The sequence below is a fragment of the Sciurus vulgaris genome, assembly GCF_902686455.1.
Source record: "Sciurus vulgaris genome assembly, chromosome: 5".
Classification (NCBI taxonomy): Eukaryota; Metazoa; Chordata; class Mammalia; order Rodentia; family Sciuridae; genus Sciurus; species Sciurus vulgaris.
The window spans coordinates 13,928,122-13,947,994 of NC_136465.1; the positions used below are offsets into that span (position 1 = coordinate 13,928,122).

The window sequence follows — 19,873 nt, forward strand, 5'->3', positions numbered from 1 at the left end:
ATTAAATATGAAACCTTATATAAAAAGAGGTGTGGTTTTTGTCTTTTGCCCCCATCCTCTCATCCTCTGAACCAGCTCTGAGTGACCCGAGTCTGGGGAGATGTCCTGCCCCCCATGTAACCCGTGCCCTCTCCCTCCCCCTTATTCCTTGGGTCGGCCTGGCTGGGGGGTGTTTTCTACTGCCTCCCTGCAATCCAGAGGGCCGGTTCCTGGGGGGCCGAAATTCAGCACCTCCTTCTTCTCCCCACCTGCCCTTCCTTCTGGCGACAGGGACACCTGCTCTGGTCTGGCTCACCCACAGCCTCCCAAGGTGGTTTCTCTGGGCTGCAGGGCTGTGTGGGGCGGGTCCCTGAGGGGTGAGCTGGCCCTGGTTGGGGAGGGAGTTCTGTGGTCACTCTCCTGTGGGCTTCCCCACTCTGCCTCCAGGTTCCTCAGCCCTGCAAGCACCTGGGAGACCCATTGCCCCTTCCACTCCAGAACTGAGCTCTCCCTCTCACCTAGTCCCCTGCCACGAAGGGATGGTGCCAAGGCTGCACGGCCCCCCTCCTGGATGCCCCGGCCCCCACCTCAGCCTCACCCTGGAAGCTGTGGGCAGAGCTGGGGTGCAGGGAGGCTGGACAGCCAGCAGGGGGCAGCACATGACTGGCTTCCAGCCAACTGACGGTAGGACTGGAAGGAGGCAGTCAAGATCTTGGAAGGCGGGGCTCAGGCGCCCGGGGCTCATGCCATTTTAGACCTGCCCCTGCCTGGGCCTCGCGACAAGGATTAGGCTCAGAGCTCGGGTCTTGGCACCACACCATCCCTGCAGGATTGCCTTGGTTTCTGGGTTTGCTCTATCTAGACCTAACTGACCCGCCCTGGGACCCACCCAGTCCCTCCTCCTGAAGCATCTCTCTCAGGGAACTCCTTAGCTCTCAACTCGCTGCCTCCTGGCTCTGCCACTTCCCACCAGGGTCCACATCACTGGCACTAAGAAGAGCATAGGGGCTGCAAGCTGTCTTAATTCCCCAGGCTCACCCTTCTTTCCTGGATTAACCTTGCTCTTCCTTCTGTTCAATTCTCCCCTTCATCCTAAACCAGCGCTAGGCAGGGCTTCATGTCCCGGGACCCTTCATTCCATGGGACTCTTGTTCTCCAACCGTCCTTTTGGCTGACATTGACCCCTGTCCTAAGCCCCCCAAACACAAAATCCCTAAGCATCCTGGGGGCTCACCCTCAGAATGTGAGGCTGTCTACATCCTGGAGATGGGCAAAGGAAGGGGTCCAGTGCTGCTGGACTGGACCGAGACCAAAGCCCTCCCCTCCACCCCCACAACCTCTGTCACCAGCTCGCAGCAGGCCAGGAGCTGGGCTGCCCTGAAGGCTGGCGGGCAGGCCCAGGATGTCCTCAGCCACAGCAGGCAAGGAGCCCTTTCCCAAAAGGCATCAGAGCTGAAGGTATACTGAGCCTCCATCTCCTAGCCATGGGGCCTCTGTTTGGCTTTATAAAAATGTAAGCTATTTGGGGTCTATTTCTGATTTCCATTCTTTGGGGAGATAGAGGATAGAGTGTTTTCGTTGGTGGTGGTTTCCGTTTGAGTTTGGTTTTTGTTTTTGTGTTTTTGTTTTGTTTGTTTGTTTGGGTTTTTTTGCTAATGTTGCCCCACCCCAATAAAAAGCAGTGCTGCCCAGAGGCCGGGGAAGGGCCCAGAGGAGCATGGGATTGCTACACACAGGCCCCCCTCCTCCCCAAGTCCAGCCGTCTCCTTTGGTTTCCATCTCTAAATCTAGGAGGGCAGGAGGGACACGGGAGAAGGTGCTCACTGCACCAAGAGGCACTGCCTCCAGGCCTGGAGCTCTGCGCTACCTCTGCTACCCACAAACCAGGCCGCACTGCCTGCAGCCCTGGGAGGGACACAGCAGAATGCGAGCTTCTCCATGCATGGCCTCTTGCAGCTGCAGCCGGGATGTCAAAGCCTTGAGCTGAGCTCTGCAGCTTCGTTTCTACCCTGACTTCTCCAGTGAGGATTTGAGTAGGCTTCATGTGAAAATGCCCACAAAACATTTGCAACCGTCAAGTCTGTTGGTGGAAAGACGTGGCCAAGAGAGGCAGGACCCTGGCTGCTCACTGGGAAGGGGGCTGCCTCTCCAGCCAGAGCGGAGACCCAGACACACAGGCAAGCCCTTGTGCTGGGAGGCTTTTCCCCTTGACTCTAGGGTCCTCCAACCCAGAGAGAAAACGCCGGAGCTCTTGGCTCCTCCCCTGCTCCCTGCCGCCCAGAAGGTATCTCCTGTCTTGCCTTGGAACTGGGGTCCCGCCAGCAGGGCCTGGCTCCTCTCTGGCTGAGCTATGTTGGCTGGTGAGAACAGCTCTGCCCTTAGGGTCCTGGTGAGGTGGGTCCCCTTGTCCCTGGTGGGTGGTGGGGGTGATGCACAAGAGCAGAGGGACAAAGGCAAATGGGGACAACAGCAGCAGGGTCAGAAGAGGGTGGCAGCATCTCAGACCACAGCCGAGGATGAAGACGGGGAGGATGAGTTGGCTGCAGAGGAGGACGGTGAGGAGGGGCTGTTCCAGAACAGCCACCGCCGCTTGGGCTGCCGCTTCAGGTGCAGATAGTCCTCTTTCTCCCGCTCTTTCCGTGCTCTCTGATAGTGATCCTCCTCCTTCAGGTACCAGACTGGTGGCCACCGGTGCTTCTCGAAGTACTCTTGGTTTTCTGGAACAGAATGCACAGGGCTTAGTGAGGAGGGTGGGGGGCCAAGAAGGTCCACCAGCCCTTGAAGACCTGCCTCCAAGCCAGCACCAAGTACACCCTGACCCTGTGGTCCAGGACCCCATGGCCTCCTGCACAGAGCCCCTGAAGGAGGTGAAAGGCCCAGGGGAGATGTCCACAGTCGACCCGGGAAAGGCACTTCTGGATAACAAAGAGAGGAGCCCAATCAGCCCACAGTAAGTAAAAAATGTACTTGATCCACCTAACCAATGGAGCACCCATGCTTAGCAGCACGGTGCACCATGGATGGAGGTCATTTCCCTTCCTGATTGCATGGCTGACTGGGAACTGTAGCTGCTGCCGCTGACCAGCATCACATCACTAGCCCAGGAAAAAGTCAAGTGCAAAGTTCAATTTCTACTCAATGCACATTGCTTTCACACCATGGTCACTCAAAAAAAAAAAAAAAAAAAAAAAGTAAGTCAGGGACCCTGGGTATTGGGAAGAAAACAGGAAAGACCAAGATGGGATGAGGGAGAAGCAAGGTTGGGGGTGAGGGAGAAGGGAGAAGCAAGGCCTCCAGCAGGAAGGGATTCTGCAAGGCTGGGGGATGAGAGAAGTTTCTGGCCAGAGCCAAGATCTGGGGGAAACAGGAGGTGGACTGGCAGTAAGGCACAGGTCAGACTTGAGGGAGGGGCAGCCTTATTCTGGAGGGTGTGGGGAGCCATGAAAGGTGTGAATCAAGGGAGCGATGCAATGGGCTTTAGAAAGAAAATGCTAGAATGTTGTAATGTATGTGAAAACACAGGAGAGAACAGGGCTGGGAGAGTTGGTCCCGTGCAGCTACAACCCTGCAGTGGGAAGAGGGTCAGCAGAGCGGAAGGAGCCCGGTGAAGACCCAGGAACACTGAGTGGCGGATTCCTGGGGGAGGCCAGGGCCATCTTTCCCTGGATCTCATGGATTCTGTGTTGGGCTCTTGGACCTGAGAATTTAATCAAGAAGAAACAGAGCTGCCAGCAACTGAAAGGGATATTTAGACCTGGGGGCGGGGGGTCCAAGCTGTGGGATCATGCCATTCCTAGGTGGGGAAACCAATTTAGAGGGTCCTGCACAGCATTTTTAATTTTTTATATGCTTTTCCATGTGAGTACAGCGTCATGATATCCAACGTAACATTTACTGTGGTAAATGTCCAAAAGAGTCTGAAAACTGCCAACTCTTGTCCAAAGACTTCTTTGAGCCTTTGAGAAATAGAAACCCAGAGAGGAAGAGTGAGCTGTCTAGGTCCTGAGCTCCCCAGCCCTCCAGGCCAGTGCTTTTCCCAGGATCCCCTCTGCTTGGATGGAGATACCTTTGCAGGCTCTTCCCATGACCAAGGTCAAGTGAGGCCCAAAGCTCACCGGCAGCCTTTGGGTTCCTGGAGTTAAGTCCGAGCTGTGGACTCAAGCTGAGGCTGCTTCAACACAAGCAGGGAGCAAGTGCTGTGGTGCTGGCTCTGGGTGCTCACCTGGGGACATAGCCTTCATGTCTCGGGGGAACTTGCGGCACACGTTGTTGTAGTTGGTACAGATGTGGTGGAGACACCAGTCGGCCAACTGGTACGCACAGTGGAACTGGGGAGGGAACAGAAGCGGGTCTGTACTGAGATGCCTACAGTCTCCTTCAGAGCTGCAGCATTGGCACAGTGCGAACCCCAACTCAGAGGCACATCCACCTGGATTGAGGAGGATGACGCTTGATCTGAACTCCTGGGCACCACTACCAACCCCACCTCACCATGGTCCAGCCCCTGGCATCCACCCTACAGATATCCATGGCCCTAGGGGGCTCCCTACTGCACCTGCCCTCCTTGGCCCTTGCCCCTTCAGCAGTCTGCAGCGAGGTGGTTTTCCACCATGCACGGGCAACCAGCTGAGAGCAGGCCGTGCCCGGAGTGTTGGCAGCCCTGGCATCAGCCATGCTGACTTCATAAGACAAACTTCCGTGGCTGAACGTCTGGCATTGTGGGGGCGTGCATGGGAGATTTAGCTTGTTTGTTTGGAAATAAGGAGGAGGGCAGTTAGTCTCAAAGGGAGAGCCCTCAGTGCCTGACCTGGGTTCCCGTGGTGGCCTAGTCCCTTCTTTCCGTGGCCAGCTTTCCTCTGAGAATGTCTGGGAGTGCTCTAGCTGCTTCTTGCCATGGAGGATAAAATGGGGTCTGCCCGACAAGGAATCCAACTCTGACAAAGGGTTCCCTTCCTACCTACCACCCACCCAGCTCTCCTGTCCACTACCCAGAGTTGACTGTGGTGGACTCATCCCCTGCCACGGTACCTGAGCCAGTTCCAGGAACACGAGGACGTCCCCGTCGATGTCCACCATCATCTGGGTCGCTTCCATCAGCCCGGTCACTGTATACTGCTCTGTGACACACACAGTCCCCAATTAGCTGGAGAACCACACATATGGCCCTGAGCTACTCACACCCCCATGGCACCGGCTCACTGCAGGGCAAAGAGAGATCAGGGCCAAGGGCAAGTCCCAACAGGCCAGGAAAGGCCACAGGTTACTTGTGTGGGACGAGGGCAAGACTCCTCAGTGGGGTGGGGTGGGAGTGACAGAGGATCTAAAACCACTAAGAGGGCTTTTCATACTATGTGTTCCACCACGTAGTCTAATAAACACAGGATGAAATTCCCCACAGAATTAGTCACTGATACAGACGGGAAGGGAAGTTTCACGTTTGCCGAAAACAGAAAAAGGCTGAGAACTGTGAGTTAGAACGACAGGTTAGCCGGGCACGGTAGTGCATGACCATGATCTCAACAACTTGGGAGGCTGAGGAAGGAGGATTGCAAGTTCAAGGAAAGCCTGAGCAAGTTAGCAAGACCTTGTTTCAAAAATAAATTTAAAAAGAACTGGAGATACAGCTCGGCGATACAGCATCTGTTTGGCATGTGCAAGGCCCTTGGTTTGATCCCCATCAAAACAGACACACACACACACACACACACACACACACACACACACACAGAGAGAGAGAGAGAGAGAGAGAGAGAGAAATACATTGCCCAACTCCATTCATGGAAAAGACCTGGAAACAATAACCACCCTGTAGCAATGAGCATCCTCATACACAGAAATAGAATTTCCATTTCCAACTATAAGAAACCAGAACTTCTTAAAGAAATGGTTGGCCAGGTGCAGTGGCAGCAGCTCAGGAGGCTGAGGCAGAAGGATTGTGAGTTCAAAGCCAGCCTCAGCAACTTAGTGAGGCTCAAAGCAACTCAGCGAGACCCTGTCTCTAAATAAAATACAAAAAAGGGCTGGGGATGTGGCTCAGTGGTTAAGTGCCCCTGGGTTTAATTTCCAGTTCCAAAAAAGGAGGAAGAGGAGGAGAAGACGGGTCCCCCCACTGGGGAGGAGGAAGAGGAGGAGGAGGAGGAGGAAGAAGACGTGGTTGATTCCAGGTCTGGAGCATGAAATACACAAGAGGACCCTATAATATCTCACCACTCCAGAAAGCAAGGGAGCCCAGAGGCTCTGAAGCCAACTCACAGAGACTCCTACTGGCTAAAAGTACATTCTTTGAGCTTCAAGAAGGATAACTGCAGTGAATTAAAACCAACCAAGTGTGTCCAAATCCAAAAGTTCATAAGACTACTTTAAAACATTCAAATTAATTGGTCACTCTCAAGGATGATAGGAAACAAATTTTCTCAAAATTTGGAAAATAAAAGGAAAGAATCAAGAACCTGCCTGTCTTTCCTATATGAACTATACAACCATGTAACCAAACAGTAGGTGAGGGAGAGTTTCTCTCTTTTTAGAAATCTTCCAAAAGATAAGAGAAGAAGGAATGACCAAATTGGAATATTACTGTATTGCACCAATAACTTCATAGATCCAGGAAACAATACTCAACAGCTACTAATATGACAAAAAGGAATAGAACAGACAATCTACAACTCTTGATGGAGAGAAACAACCTATTTTTATAAGGCTATAAAGCAACCTTATAAAAATAAAATTATGCCACCAATCTTAGCCTCTAGATTCAATTACCAGTTAGTTTATAGGTAATATGATGGGCAGAGGATTATGTTAAATTACACCATAAAATGCAATCAGCAAAAATCTAGATCTTGGAAAACTCTATAGGAACAAAAGACCAATGTTTGCTTTTTTTTTTTCCAAAAAATAAATTTCAGAGGAATTTTTTAATGGACAAGGTATACATTGATTAAAAGCAACTTAAAAGTTACAATAAAAAACCAAAATCAAACTACAGTGTCTAAGAAAGTGCACTTGAATAGTCAAATTATAAAGGAGGGAAAAAGAAGTGAGTTTGTAGAACATTACCATAAAAAGAGTGGGGGTTCTTCTGGGGAGGTGGGAGGGATCTGCATGAGGTAGGACAGCCCCTGACATGCATCATGATTAGAAAGACATTCTGCTTTATAATAATTCATTAAGATGATAATTAAAAAGAAGAATATAGAATGAACTTTGTGTAACTAATGCCTTAATAAATAAAAGAGAAGGGGAGATAAGTTGACCTAAAGGTTATAAAGTAGCAAAATATAATGAATATAAAAAAAGGTGAACATGCAATTCATGAAGCTTAGATATTTGTGCTATATTTAACAACAAACAAGTGTTAAATAAAAAAAAAAAAAAAAACTTCACAGAAAGTATATCTCACAAAACTTAACACATCACCAGTAACACGAAACTCTGTACTCTGTACCTCCCACGGATCCTTAACAAGGTAGATAGACACATTTTTGCATCTGTTTTCTTGTGTGTATGGAGCATTTCCAGAAAAAAGCCATTCAATGTCATCATAAGGCTTCCAGGTGGCGAGCAGTTTGACATTTTTAATGGTTGCCCTGAGAGAATCCACTACATGGGCTTAACCAAGGGTACCTCTTTGACTCGCTTCCAATTGCCTGTCCTGATGAAATGAAATTATAGCAATATCTTTCTGTAGTTTATTTTTCCTTGGGGTCATTTCTTTGGAGACAGTCTTTTAAAAGTAGAATTACTATGTCCAAGAATTTGAAATTTTAGTGCACTGTTTTTCATGGGCAGCAGTGAATGACACACTGTTGTGGTTATAATCTTGGGACACCTTCCTTACTCCCTGTCCTAAAGTCCCTTTTGCCCCCAGCTGGGGCCCTTGGACCCCACTGCAGGATCAGCTCTTAATATTCTGATTCTGATCAATGGTTTCTGCCATCTTCATGTGATCAAGCTCTACCTTATAATTCCTTTCTTGTCATGAGATTGCTTTTTCCCTCATGTCTGTGCCCCAGTCTTGATCATCCTCCCAGGGTCCCAGCAGTTCTGACACTGGCCCTTCCCTGACTGAACCCCAACTCAATATCTGAAGATGTCGTCTCTGGCCCTAAAGACGTATCCAGGAATATTAAACTTGACCTCAACGCCAGCACTGGTACCAATCCAACAACACACAAATACCAGCTCCAACATCAACAGAAGCCGTCTGTCTGCCTGAGTCTTTGGCCTCAGACTCCCTTCACTCCAATAGCACCTTTTATCTTCCCAGACCCCTGACCCAGGCTGCCTGCTGCTTGACCTTCCAAGGGCCCAGTTCTTGGCCCAACACAGAGGGTTCTGGGATCGGCCCATTCCAAATGCTGAGCTCTGGCTCTCATAGTCCTTTTATTTTTGTGCCAGGGATTGAAGTCAGGAGTGCTTAACCACTGAGCCACATCCCCATCCCTTTTCTGTATCTTATTTAGAGACAGGGTCTCACTAAGTTGCTGAAACTGGCATTGAACTCACAATCCTCCTGCCTCAGCCTCCCGAGCGGCTGGGATTACAGGGGTGCACCACCACGCCTGGCTCTCACAGTCTTTTTAAGGAATCAGGAATGGCAGGTCAACCCTTGTTTTCTGTTTCTGGAAGAAGGAAGGGAAGATGAAGTTGAAGGCAGAGGAAGAGGAGAAGAAAGAAAAGAAGAAGAAGGGGAAGGAGGAAGCAGAGAAGGAGGAAAAGTACAGGTACAGTCTGCTCTATTCTTTGTCGATGTCTTAGGCCGCTTGAGTGAAGCCAAGCTAAGAACATGACACACTGTTCCCTGCTGGAGACCTCCTTATGGCACCCAAATGACCTTCAGAGAGTGCATCAGAGGCGACCCTATGGAACATGTCTCCCACACACTTCTTCTCATATCATATCCTCAACCAAAACTGCCCATGCCCCAGCAGGGTTCATTCTCGGGAGCTTCTTCCCTTGGCACTACAGCCTGTCCCCAGGAGGAAAGAGAGGACAGGAGACACATAATTGATCCCCAGGGTCTTTCTGGCCTCACCCCAGGGCGAGGTCCCCGGGCACTCCGGTTACTTACCTGTGAGGGCAACCAGGTGCGGCAGGCAGAGGCGGTTGGCCAGGATGATGAGCTTCATGTCGTCCAGGTCAGGACTGGAGGTGAACATGCCAGTGTACAGGTACTCCAGCACCGCCCTCATGCAGCTCTTGCTCGTGTAAGGGAACACCACCTGGGGGGAAGGAGGAGGACAGGTGACAACGAGGCCTAGTGTATGGAAAGAGTAGCTGAGACCTGGGAAACTGAGCAGCCCCGGTCCACAGGGCTGGTCTCCCCTGGGCAGGCAGCCTTCTCTGTGCTGTGTCTACATATGCACAGAGGACCTCCCCAGAAAAAGTCCAGGCCCACAGCAATAACTGGTGCTGGTTCCCAGTTTGCTGAGAGCATCAGTGAATGGACATCTTCTAAAGAGATCTAGATTCTCAGTGGCATCCTTCTGAAGTCACCGTGGCTTGGAAGATGCTGGAAGGAGTCATTTCATTTTCAGTCACCTACACCCCAACCCTCCATGTGCCTGCAGGGAGCAGTTGAAGTGGGATACAGAATGAGCAAAGGGAACACCAGCTGGTTTCTCTGGCTGCTCAAAGCTGCTGCTTTGGGCCTCCGGGATCTCTTTAGAGAAGAACGGCAACAAAAACTGCTCTCTTATCAGATGGGAGTCTGGGCACACTGGGAATTGGCCAGAGCTTTAAAGCTGGTGTCTATGGTACTGAGAAGTGCCCAGGGCAGGTGGGCCCCTGGGGCTTCAGAGAATCTCAGGCCACACTTAGAAATCCTAACCCTACTCCCACCTCACAGTGGCTCACGTCTCAGCCCTCCACTTAGCCTCCTAAGTACATGGTTTCCCAGAAATCTTTGGAAGCTCATATTCTGGATTGCAGGATGTGATGCTAAATTGCTCTTTGTTCAGTTTTCCCTTCAAGTAAGTGATAGGCCTGGGGGTGTGGGTGGGGGGTAGCTGGCAGAAGTCAAAGACCTAGTCCCTGTACTCAAAAGCAATTTCACACCAGCTGGAAACTTCAAGGGGAGAGACTTTTAAAAGTGCATCTGTACAAAATGGACCCTTATTAACCACAAGGTGAAGTGAGGGTAATTAGTGTTCCAGGATTCAAAGAACGGCTGAGGCCTGGGCCACTCAGCTTGGCCAGGAGGATGAAAAAGAGCAGACTCAGAGCAACTCTAAGGACACCTGGATAGACTCTCTCCCTTCAGGCGTCCAGTCCAGTGCCTGGGCAAGTAGAGGAATTTGGGAAGAACAGGTGGGGAGGGGTGCCTTCTTATATTCTGTATTTTGATGTTTGGACATTTAGAGAATCGCTGGCCCTAGCAGATCTGTCCCTCCCAAGACTAGCCAATTCCTAGAGACAGTAAAGAGGTTGTTGGCGAGCATGTCTTTTTTATTATATTGCAGACCACCCAGTGCAGAGCCCACAGCCCCACCACCGCCTCTGCCCAGGGCCCTCACACAGCAGGCCACCATTCCACTGTCCTGATCACACCACAGCCAGGTGCTAGACAGCTAGGACATTTCCCCATGTCCCTGAGCCACTGAACTTGTTCAAGTTAGCAAGGCTAAGTCTGCTTAACCTGCCTCAACTATTCCTTCCCACAGAAACCCTCCACCTCCTGACCACCCTGGTGCTTCCAGTCCTGGCACCCTGGTGTGTACGGTCCCCTCTGTCATTGGGATTGGTAACAGACTAGTTTTTCAATTGCAGTCTCTCCTGACTTGTTGATCTCACCAGAGCTCAATAAGAATAAAACCTATCTTTGAAGACACTAGTGACTTTAGTTTGGAACACGCTGATTTTTTTTTTCTACTTGTTTCATATGTCCCAGGGTGGTAACAGGGTGAAATGTAAAAATCCAGTCCTGAACACTCCTTTCTGTTCACAACTGTGTGCAAGTCATGCCCTCCCCAGAGCCACACTTCTGACGTGGGAATGCTGCTCTGTGTGAGGTAATGTACAGAAGTGCTTTCCAAGCTACGGAGTGAATATGTCATTGTAAACGCCTCCCCTGGAATATCAGCAACCATCTCATAACACTCCCGGGTCCATCACTTGGCACTCAGCACAGTCAATGCTGAAGCAAATACCATGAACTGGTGGTACTGCACGTGTAAGTGGCATGTGTCCCCTCCTTCCTCCCTTTCCCATCCTCAGCCTCACCTCCCTGGTGGAACTCTCCACAAACGGCCCCCCAAACATGGCAGCCATCCAGTCACAGCTGGAAATCAACAGGGGCTTGTGGGCACTGATGGTGCCATCATCCAAGATGAAGGTCACATCTGTTGGGGAGAAGACACAACACATAAGGACACAGCAGGAGTGTGAGATAATCAATGCCAAGGGTAGTCACTGATCCCCGACTCCCCAACTTCCCTCCGAAGCTACAAGACCACACTAACAACCAAGCTTTCATCTTCAAGAGCAAGGCAGTCCCTTCTCCAGGGCCTCTGGACCTGAAACCAAACCAGAATGTAAATGGAACACAGGTCCTCCGACAGCTGTCAGGACGTAGACGCCCTGACTTCTAAGTATGATCCGTACCTGAAAAGGTGCCTTTGGCCAAGCACTCCTTAACCCGGTTGGTGCGGCGAACGTGGAAGGCCTTGGTGATCTCCTGGTTCATGAAGGCCTCGTTGTTGAGAATGTTGGCCACCATCATGCGCAAATCAAAGACCTCCAGCAGCTCAGCGATGTGGGCAATGTGCATGAGGTCCCGCTCGTTCTCGCCCAGCTCCCCAGTATACAGGTACTTGAGAACCGCCCGGAAGGGCCCCGGCTGGATGGAGTTGTCCATCTTTACCACCACCATCAGCCGGGACTTGTAAGTCAGAGGATCCTCCGCCATCTCTTCCTGGATGCTCACAAAAGCTCGGCTCCAGGAAGACAGCACGCGACCCCTGCCCGGCAGGTACCCTGTTCCATTGCCCCGTAAGATCCCGTCACTGGTGGAGGCCCGGAGGCCGGCAGGACCAGAGCCCCCAGCCTCGTCCACGCTCTCACACACATCAAAGCTGGCTGCCCGAAGCAGGAAGTCCCGCCCGTGGTGGTGGTGGTGATGGTGGTGGTGTTGATCAGGGTGGCCCCGGTGGTCCTCTGGGCGGGGTCCCCCTGGCCCCGAGGGGCCCCCCAGCTCCCCCTCGCTCAGGTCCATGAGAAACAGGTCGTAGAACTTGGAGGAGGAGGTGGAGAGGTAGATCTTGTGGGCGAAGATGCGCACCCGCTCCTGCAGCACCAAGATGACGTCCGCGCAGAGCGGGTCCTCCAGGAGGTGGGCGGGGCACTCCTCGCTGCTGGAGGGGGGGTCGGGCACCACGATGATGGGGGGCGGGGGCTTGGGGGGCAGGAAGGGCGCCTGCAGCAGAGGCCGCTGCACATTGCGCAGGTGGGACTTCCAGAACTGCAGGTGGCGGCGGGAGATGAGCGCAGCGCGAATGGCATTGTCAAAGACGTCCTTGATGCCAAACTGAGCCACCACGCTGGTCTCGTAATAGGGTATGCCCAGCTCCTTGGCCACCTCCCGGCCTTTCTCCGGAGGAAGGATCTCATTGGGCTTGATGGGCCTGGCAGGTCCAAGAAGAGAAACCGAGCATGTTAGCGGTGGAGAGAGCCTGTCTGTTCTTCCTCAGGCTGGAGGGACTCTGCTCAGGGTCTATGTCATTGGCCCCTCTCCTGCCCTGCTCTTTATTCTCTGTCTGGTCAAATTCCTACAAGGTCCTTCAGGTCCACCTCCAATCCCTTAGTCTTCCAGGAAGTCTTCTGTATCTATACCAGCCCCCAGTGACCTCCTTACTTCAAAGCAGTGATAGCATCAACTCGCTGTCTGGCAATTAGCGTGCAATGTTTCACACTGGTATTTAACCTGTTCATATATAGTCATCCCCAGTATCCAAGGGGGATTGGTTCTGGGATCCCATTTGGACACCAAAATCCATGGAAGCTCAAGTCCCTCATATAAAACGTTGTGAAATTCATATATATAACCTATACACACCATCCCCTATACTTCAAGTCATCTCTAGATTACTTATAATAACTAGTACTATGTAAATACTATGTAAGTTGTTATAATGCCTTGTTTAAGGAATAATGACAAGGAAAAAACAGCATGTGTTCAATACAGACCCAATTTGGCAGGGAGTATTTTCCATTCACAGTTAGTTGAATCCACAGATGTGAAACCCATGGATACAGAGGGCCAGCTATATTATCTCTAACAAAATTATAAGTCCTTCTCATGAAAATACTCTTGTCTTTCCTCATGGTGCTTAGCAGAGTGCTATTCACACAGTAGGTGTGCAATAAACACATGGATCCATAGATGAACGGATCCTCTGGATTCAGGGAGAGAAGTAAGTCTCTGTAGGATTCCTTCAGGTAGACCACGGAGCCAGGGCGATATACCCTCCCTCTGCGCCCCTTCCCCTCCTTAGGCAACAGCACCCCTACCTGGCCAACGGCCTCCTGGCCCTGTTGACAGCCTCCAGGTCGGCATAGCGCAGATCCAGCTGGCAGCCCACCAGGATGACAGGTGCTCGGGGGCAGAAGTGCTTGATTTCTGGGTACCACATGGTCTTGACATGGTGGAGGGAATTGGGGTTGGCAATGGAGAAGCACAGAACCACCACGTCTGATCTGGGGGTGGGACAGAGAGGTTATTGACAGAGAAAGCTGGCAGGAGGTACCTGCTCCTGGGGTGAGGGGCACGTGTGCCCGCCTGCACTCCCTACACTGGCTCCACACCTGGCCTATGACCCTGTTCCTAGGATCTTCCGCACGATGCCGAATAAGGGGACCTTTAATTTATGTAGCATTTCAGAGCTCGAAGATTCATTTGGCCTCACGCCTATTCTGAGAGTTAGAAATCACCATTTTATCATCTCACAATGAGAAAAATCATCTCAGAGCTAGTAGGTGACAGAGCTGGGACTGAAACCTGGCCTCTGGACTCCAAGCCCAGGCTGTCCCCACCCCTAAGAGTGTCTTCCATGTTGTTTTCTCCTCTCTCCCTCCCAGTTTCAACTGCACAGAGTTGCTCAGTTCCCTGGAAAAGCAGGAAATCCTCCCGCTTGGCTCTCTCAGGCAGTCCAGGACTCCCCTACCTCCCATAAGCAAAGCGGCGGTCTTTGTGGTGGTCTCCAAAGGTGTCCCAGAGGCGCAAGGAGACGCTGACGTCATCTACCACATCTCGGGAGCGTTCCAGCACCTAGAGGGGAGAGGGGAGACAGTTCTGGGGGCAGATACCAACAATCCTGATATTCTCTGGCATCATGAGAGGTGGAGGGACAGAGCTGGTAGCCCCTACTATGTGCCTTGTACGACATGCTCCTTCAAGTAAAATCTCTGGAGATTCAGTGAGGGCAGCCTCCAAGCCACACAGAAGTAAAAGAGACCCTGAGAGCGCAGAATCATGAATACAGAAGGGAGACCCTCCTCTGGTTCCCGGCTTTCCTTGCAATTATCTATTTACAAGCCTCTGATCTTTTGGTAGCAGACCTTCCCCACTCGGTTCTCACCTCTCCCAAGCCTCAGTTCTAGGATTCCCCACATGGAGCACTGTGATGGCATGAGACATGGTACCCAGCCAAAGCTGGGGTCCCGGGCTCCAGCTCAGCTACTGAGAACACAAATGGGCAAAGACCGTCCCTCGGGCTGGGCTCCCCTTACCTCCCTTCCCAGGCAGGGGCTCCTTCTGCTCCAGCTCCCTCCCCATCCCTAGGGGGCTCCTGTGAGCTCTGGAGACACCAAGCCACAACTTGGGAAGATACACGGACCCCCAGCCAAATGCCTTTGTAGCCTTACCTCCTGGCACACGCGATACTGGTCAATGGCCCACACTGTGGGCACATGGGTGGCGAGCAGCTGGTATTGAGTGAGGGTGGCATTGCAGGCCCGGGCACAGATGAGCCTGGTCTTGCCCACGGCGTTGTCCCCCACCACCACGCACTTGATGGTCTCTACGTTTGGTCTTTCATAATCCATGTCAGAATCCATTAATTGGGACCTGAGGGGCAGAAAGGGAGTGGTCAGGACAGGCTGGCATACCAGTCCTCTGAGGACCAGGGCCAGTGCATGCAGCCCTCCTCAGCTGGGGCTGTGCCTGTGTCCAGCACTGGCACTGACGAAGGAGAGAGGAGTGGGTAACTCTCCGGGAGGCTGCTCTGCAGGGACCTGAGGAGACAGGAACCCATTCAGGCTGAGAGGGGCAGTGCCAAGATGACCACCTGTCTCCTTCCAGTCCCTGCTATCCTCTAGCTGAGCTTCTGGATGGAGAAGGCCTATGGGAGATCCCAAGGTGGAGCCTACCCAGGGCCTGTCCTGTCCCCACTCCCCCAGAGAGAGGAGCGTCTGCCTGGGAGCTCACTCCTCCCCTTCTCTTCTCCTCCTCCTCCCTCAGCTGTGGCAGCAACAGAACAAACAGCTGAGAGAAGCAGAGTTGGGTCCAGGTCCCCACCCCTTCCCAGCATGCCGTAGGGCAGGGCCACTTAAAAATTTAATGGACTTGTTAGGGCTGGGCAGCAGCTCTCCTGGTCTTTCCTCTTTTCCCTGGTCTTCTGTGGTGGTGGATTTCCAAGCTCCAGCCTGCTCGTGTCCATCTTCCAACCCTAGCCCCTTTACGGAGATTCGAGAGCTTTTTCCTGTCAGCCTCTTTGGGCTGGGAAGGTTTCTAGATGCACCTGCCTAGACCACAGGCCTCCCCTCTTCTACCTGGGGTCTAGCATGTTGCCCATGTGTCTCCCTCAGCTGAGGGACCAGCTTTGAGATGGAGGTGGGAGTAAGCATGGCCCCGATGATGCCTCCATGGCCCATGGGCAGTCCATCCCCTCTCTGGGCTGTCCCCAACATCCTATATCCTGCACCAGACAAGGTAGGATCTGCCTCCTCAGCACTTCCCATTCCTAGGGAGGAAGGTTCTCAAACTGAAAGACCCAGACTGCTGCCCCCTGGAGAAGCTCACTTTACTGTCCAAGTGGGGAAGGGGCTGCTGGAGGAAGCAGAGGTCAAAGTTTCAGTCTGAATCTCAATGCCTGCCTCAGTTTCCTTCAGTGTCAGGCAGAAAGGAAGAAACTTGCCCCTCTCCCCCGAGAGGGGTGGTGCAAGTGAACAAACAGAAGGTTCTTCTGCAGGCAAAATGTCATGTCAGTGTCTTAAAAGCTTTTACCAGGAGCTCAAGAGAGCTTTGGATGGCAGCCTCCCTTGAGGATGGCAGCATCCTCCTGGAAGGGCTGAGAGGAGAAGGGGAAGGGTGGGCGTTATTCCGAAGCTTGGTTTCTCCAGGGTCATGGGCCTGCCCTGGCTCACATTCCCTGTGTGCAGAACAAGTCATCTGGGGGTAGAACAACATGGAATAATCCTTCCTAGGCTAAGAGAGGCTGGGCTCAGAGGAGTCCTGGAGGCTGCCCAGGCACCTCGCTGCTGAGCCATCCAGCCTGCAAGTCAGGCCACCAGCAGCAGCAGAGAGCTCCATTCCTGCCGGGCTGTAACTGGATGCCAGCATGCAGGAATGCAGAACCGAAATATCCAAGTAACGATGGCAACTGGGATTTGCGCGAGTGGATGCAGCTCAGCAACCTAAGCAAAAAGTGCAGCAAGGACTTTTCAATGAGACAGACAGCCTCTTTCTCCTTCTTGGAATTTTACAGGACCTGGACCCTGAATCAACAAGGGGTCTCCACGCAGCTCCCTCCTGGTCTCCAGGGCAACTGTCTGCATCACTCTTCCTTCCTCATCCTCCCCCAGCAGGCCCGTTATTCTAACCAGCAGCTCCCTCCTCCCTCTTCTCTCCTGAGCTGAGGCCGGGAACCCCACTTGGACAGTTCTCGGTCTCAAGTCAGACAATTAAGGGATGTGTGGGCACCAGGAGGAGTCATCTGGGTGTGGTCTCTGTTTTATCAAGTGAATAACAAGAAACAGAATCCCTACTACAAATTATGTGCAGCTGCCCTAAGCTGAAGATAAAAAACCCACTGGCCAGCAGAACTTCCTTCTAAAGTTCCAATTCTAGCAGCATGCAGGTCCGGAGGCAGAAGTGGGTAGGAGGAGGCATGCAGGAGGACCTGGTTCTTACAATCAGGAACATCTTGATAGTGGGGATGACGCCAGGACCCCAGCAGAGCAGTGCTCGTCCAAGTTCAGCTACTTTGTGATTAAAACACTCAAGTGCACTTCATTCCACCTCTAGGGTTAAGTAGGGGACAGCCAACCAACAAGTAGCAGAGTGACAAATACTGGGCCCTGAGTTTAGACACCATACTCCCTAGATTGCCACCAGGCTGAACACCCCCTCCTACACCACTCCCAGCTGCCCCTTTCACCTTCCCCTGCATGTCTGTCCACTACCTCCCAATTGTTATCAGCCTCACATGCCACTCTTGCCCCAACTGCCTGACCAGCAAACTTCATTGGCCGATCTAGGAAAGGATAAATAGTTTCACTTTTGTGGACATCAGTCTCCCCTTCCAGAAAATGGGTATGAGGGCGTTGGAAGAAAGTCTCCTGAATTTCGATCCATTTGTGCCAAGAGAGCCTGGGTGAAAGGAGGTATTTGCCTCCTTATGTAATGTAGCATTATATAATGCTAGATTGCATATCTATATATGTAATTATATCTCTCTTTAAGATTCAGACTGGCCCAGTTAAGCCAGCAGAACTCTGGGTCTAATCAGGCCTGCCTTACACAAGAGTCGGTCCTGGACATGGTGTGCCAACAGCAATATAATTTTTGCTTCAGAACATGGCTACTTTTCTGGATCATTGCTGATGCAGAATGATACAACCCACTAGTGAGCTTCTCAACTTCCCCTTTCCCTCTGGCACACTCTTCTCCAATGACTCTAGACTTTTCCTTATAATTGCCTCATCCCTTCCTTCAGAGCCTCCTGACTACCTTCCATAAACTATAGTTTCCTTGCCATCCTGCCCTGAGTATCCCAACTCCCCATTTACTTCTCTCTCATGACAATCCCAAAGTCACTGATATATACTCCCCCCAACTCTTGTCCCAGGATCACTGTCCCCTTCTCCAGAAACAGCCTCCTACCCAGCTGCTCCCCCAGCTCTTTGTACTCAGCCCAGACCAGAGCCAAAGGTGTGCTCAGATTAGCTACAAACCACATGGGCTCCCATTCCCACCCCCACACCCCACACACACTCTTTGCAGAGCTCAGAAAAGGCCCCCTTTCCCTCCCACAGCTGATAGGAGGCTTGTTCATCTGTGGCTGCCCTAGTCTGGTTGCCAAGGAAACGACAGAATCTCCCTGGGAGCCTGACTTGTCTCCTAGCAACCAATATCCCACATCCTGCATCTTACAAAACGTGAAAGGGAAGGAAAACCCTGAAAATGAAGGTAAAAATCAAACAGGATGGATAGGAAGGGAGTATCTGGAGAAAGGCGAGCAGAGGGTGGATTCGGAATTAAAGGAGCTCCCGCTGGGGTGGCCGACAGAGTAATAAGGGGAAGGCTGAAAGATGGATCCCAGTGCAGACCCAACGGAAAGCAAGGCCCAAAGGGATCTTGAATGGTCATCTTAACAAAAAAATGCAAGCTTAAACACACGACAAGCCTTCGTCAGCATAGAATGTGGAAACATTAACAAACAACGCTGAAGATTTGCCACCAGTAGTTTGCCAGAACTCAGTTGCAGACTGCAATGGAGTTGAGAGCTCAAACATCTCCACAACCGCAGGCAAAATACCCAAATTCCACTGTTCGCTGTCTGCTTTTTGTTTTTTTAAACAGAAACACATCGGCCACTCTGGGCCTCCTTCTCCCCGCCTTACACGCTGCTCCGCACACACACAATATAACATTTTTTATATAAATAAGGAAAGGGGAGGGACACGCCACGCCAAAGCAAGTCATCTTCCTTCCCCTAAAAATACCGGAAAAGGATAGTTCTTCGCCCCTCAGAACCCAGCAGCCCAAGCAAGAGCCCAGGGAAGAGCGGAGCCCAGGGAAGAGCGGAGCCCAGGGGAAGGCAGGAGGGCGCAGGCAGGGCCGGGGAGGGCGCAGGAGGCAGCAGGAGGGCGAGGTGGCGCGTTGCTGAGGCTGCTGGCAACCCGGCCATAATAGAAATTAATCATTTACTTACACCACTACATGTGACGGGGTAATTTCTAGTGTAAGGAACACATCTCTTCCTGCTAAGCACGCTCATTTTAGTGAAATGTCTGGGGTCACTCCGCGCGTGCAAGTTAGGACGACGCCGGCGTAGCCGCGCTGCTGCTGGGGCTGCAGGTTCCGGGCCCCGCTCGCGTTCGATCAGAAACTCTGACAGAGCAGCCCAGGCCGGACCGCGGGCCGCGAGCGGCCGCGCGCGCTGCACTGCAGCCACTGCCTCTTCCGGATCAGCATCTCCCCGCGCCCCGGGCGCCCAATGTCATGGAGGCGCGCGGAATGGGGCTGCGCGCGGCCGTTCCAACCTGGGTCTGCCGGGCCGCTCAGCCACCGCCGGGGCTCTACTGCGGAGGCTGCGGACCGTGCGCTGGAGTGGAGGGAGCGGGGCGAGGCCGCCGCCGCTACGCGCCGGGGCCCCGGCTCAGGCGCTGCTGCGAAGACACCTAGCGCTGCAGTCCCGGGGACCGCTCGCGACCTCCTTTTTTCATTCAAAAAAAAGGAAAGGAAAAAAAAAAAAAAACGGGAAAAGTAAAAAAGGGAGACGAGGGGGAGAAAAAAATCGCACCCAGGAACGGCAGCTGTGACAGGGACCGCCCACCGTGGCGCGCGGTTGGTGGAAAGGGGGTGTGGGCGTGGAAGGGGCGTGGAAGGGCGAGGATTGGGCGCTCAGGGGCTCCGCCTTGATCCCGCCTTCCCTCCCCTCCCCCGGGCAGCCAAGGG

General features: G+C 52.4%; 1 protein-coding gene across 1 annotated transcript; it reads right to left on the reverse strand.

The window, feature by feature from the left end:
- Positions 1–2,237: 2,237 nt before the first annotated feature.
- RHOBTB2 (Rho related BTB domain containing 2) lies at positions 2,238–19,626 on the reverse strand. Its single transcript, XM_079140499.1, has 10 exons — positions 19,128–19,626; positions 14,839–15,040; positions 14,139–14,242; positions 13,486–13,671; positions 11,581–12,599; positions 11,200–11,318; positions 9,050–9,200; positions 5,008–5,096; positions 4,202–4,307; positions 2,238–2,696 (listed from the first exon to the last, which is right to left on the reverse strand). The coding sequence occupies exons 2-10, from the start codon at positions 15,028–15,030 to the stop codon at positions 2,479–2,481; spliced, it is 2,184 nt and encodes a 727-aa protein (XP_078996625.1). The 5' UTR covers positions 15,031–15,040; positions 19,128–19,626; the 3' UTR covers positions 2,238–2,478.
- Positions 19,627–19,873: the final 247 nt, after the last annotated feature.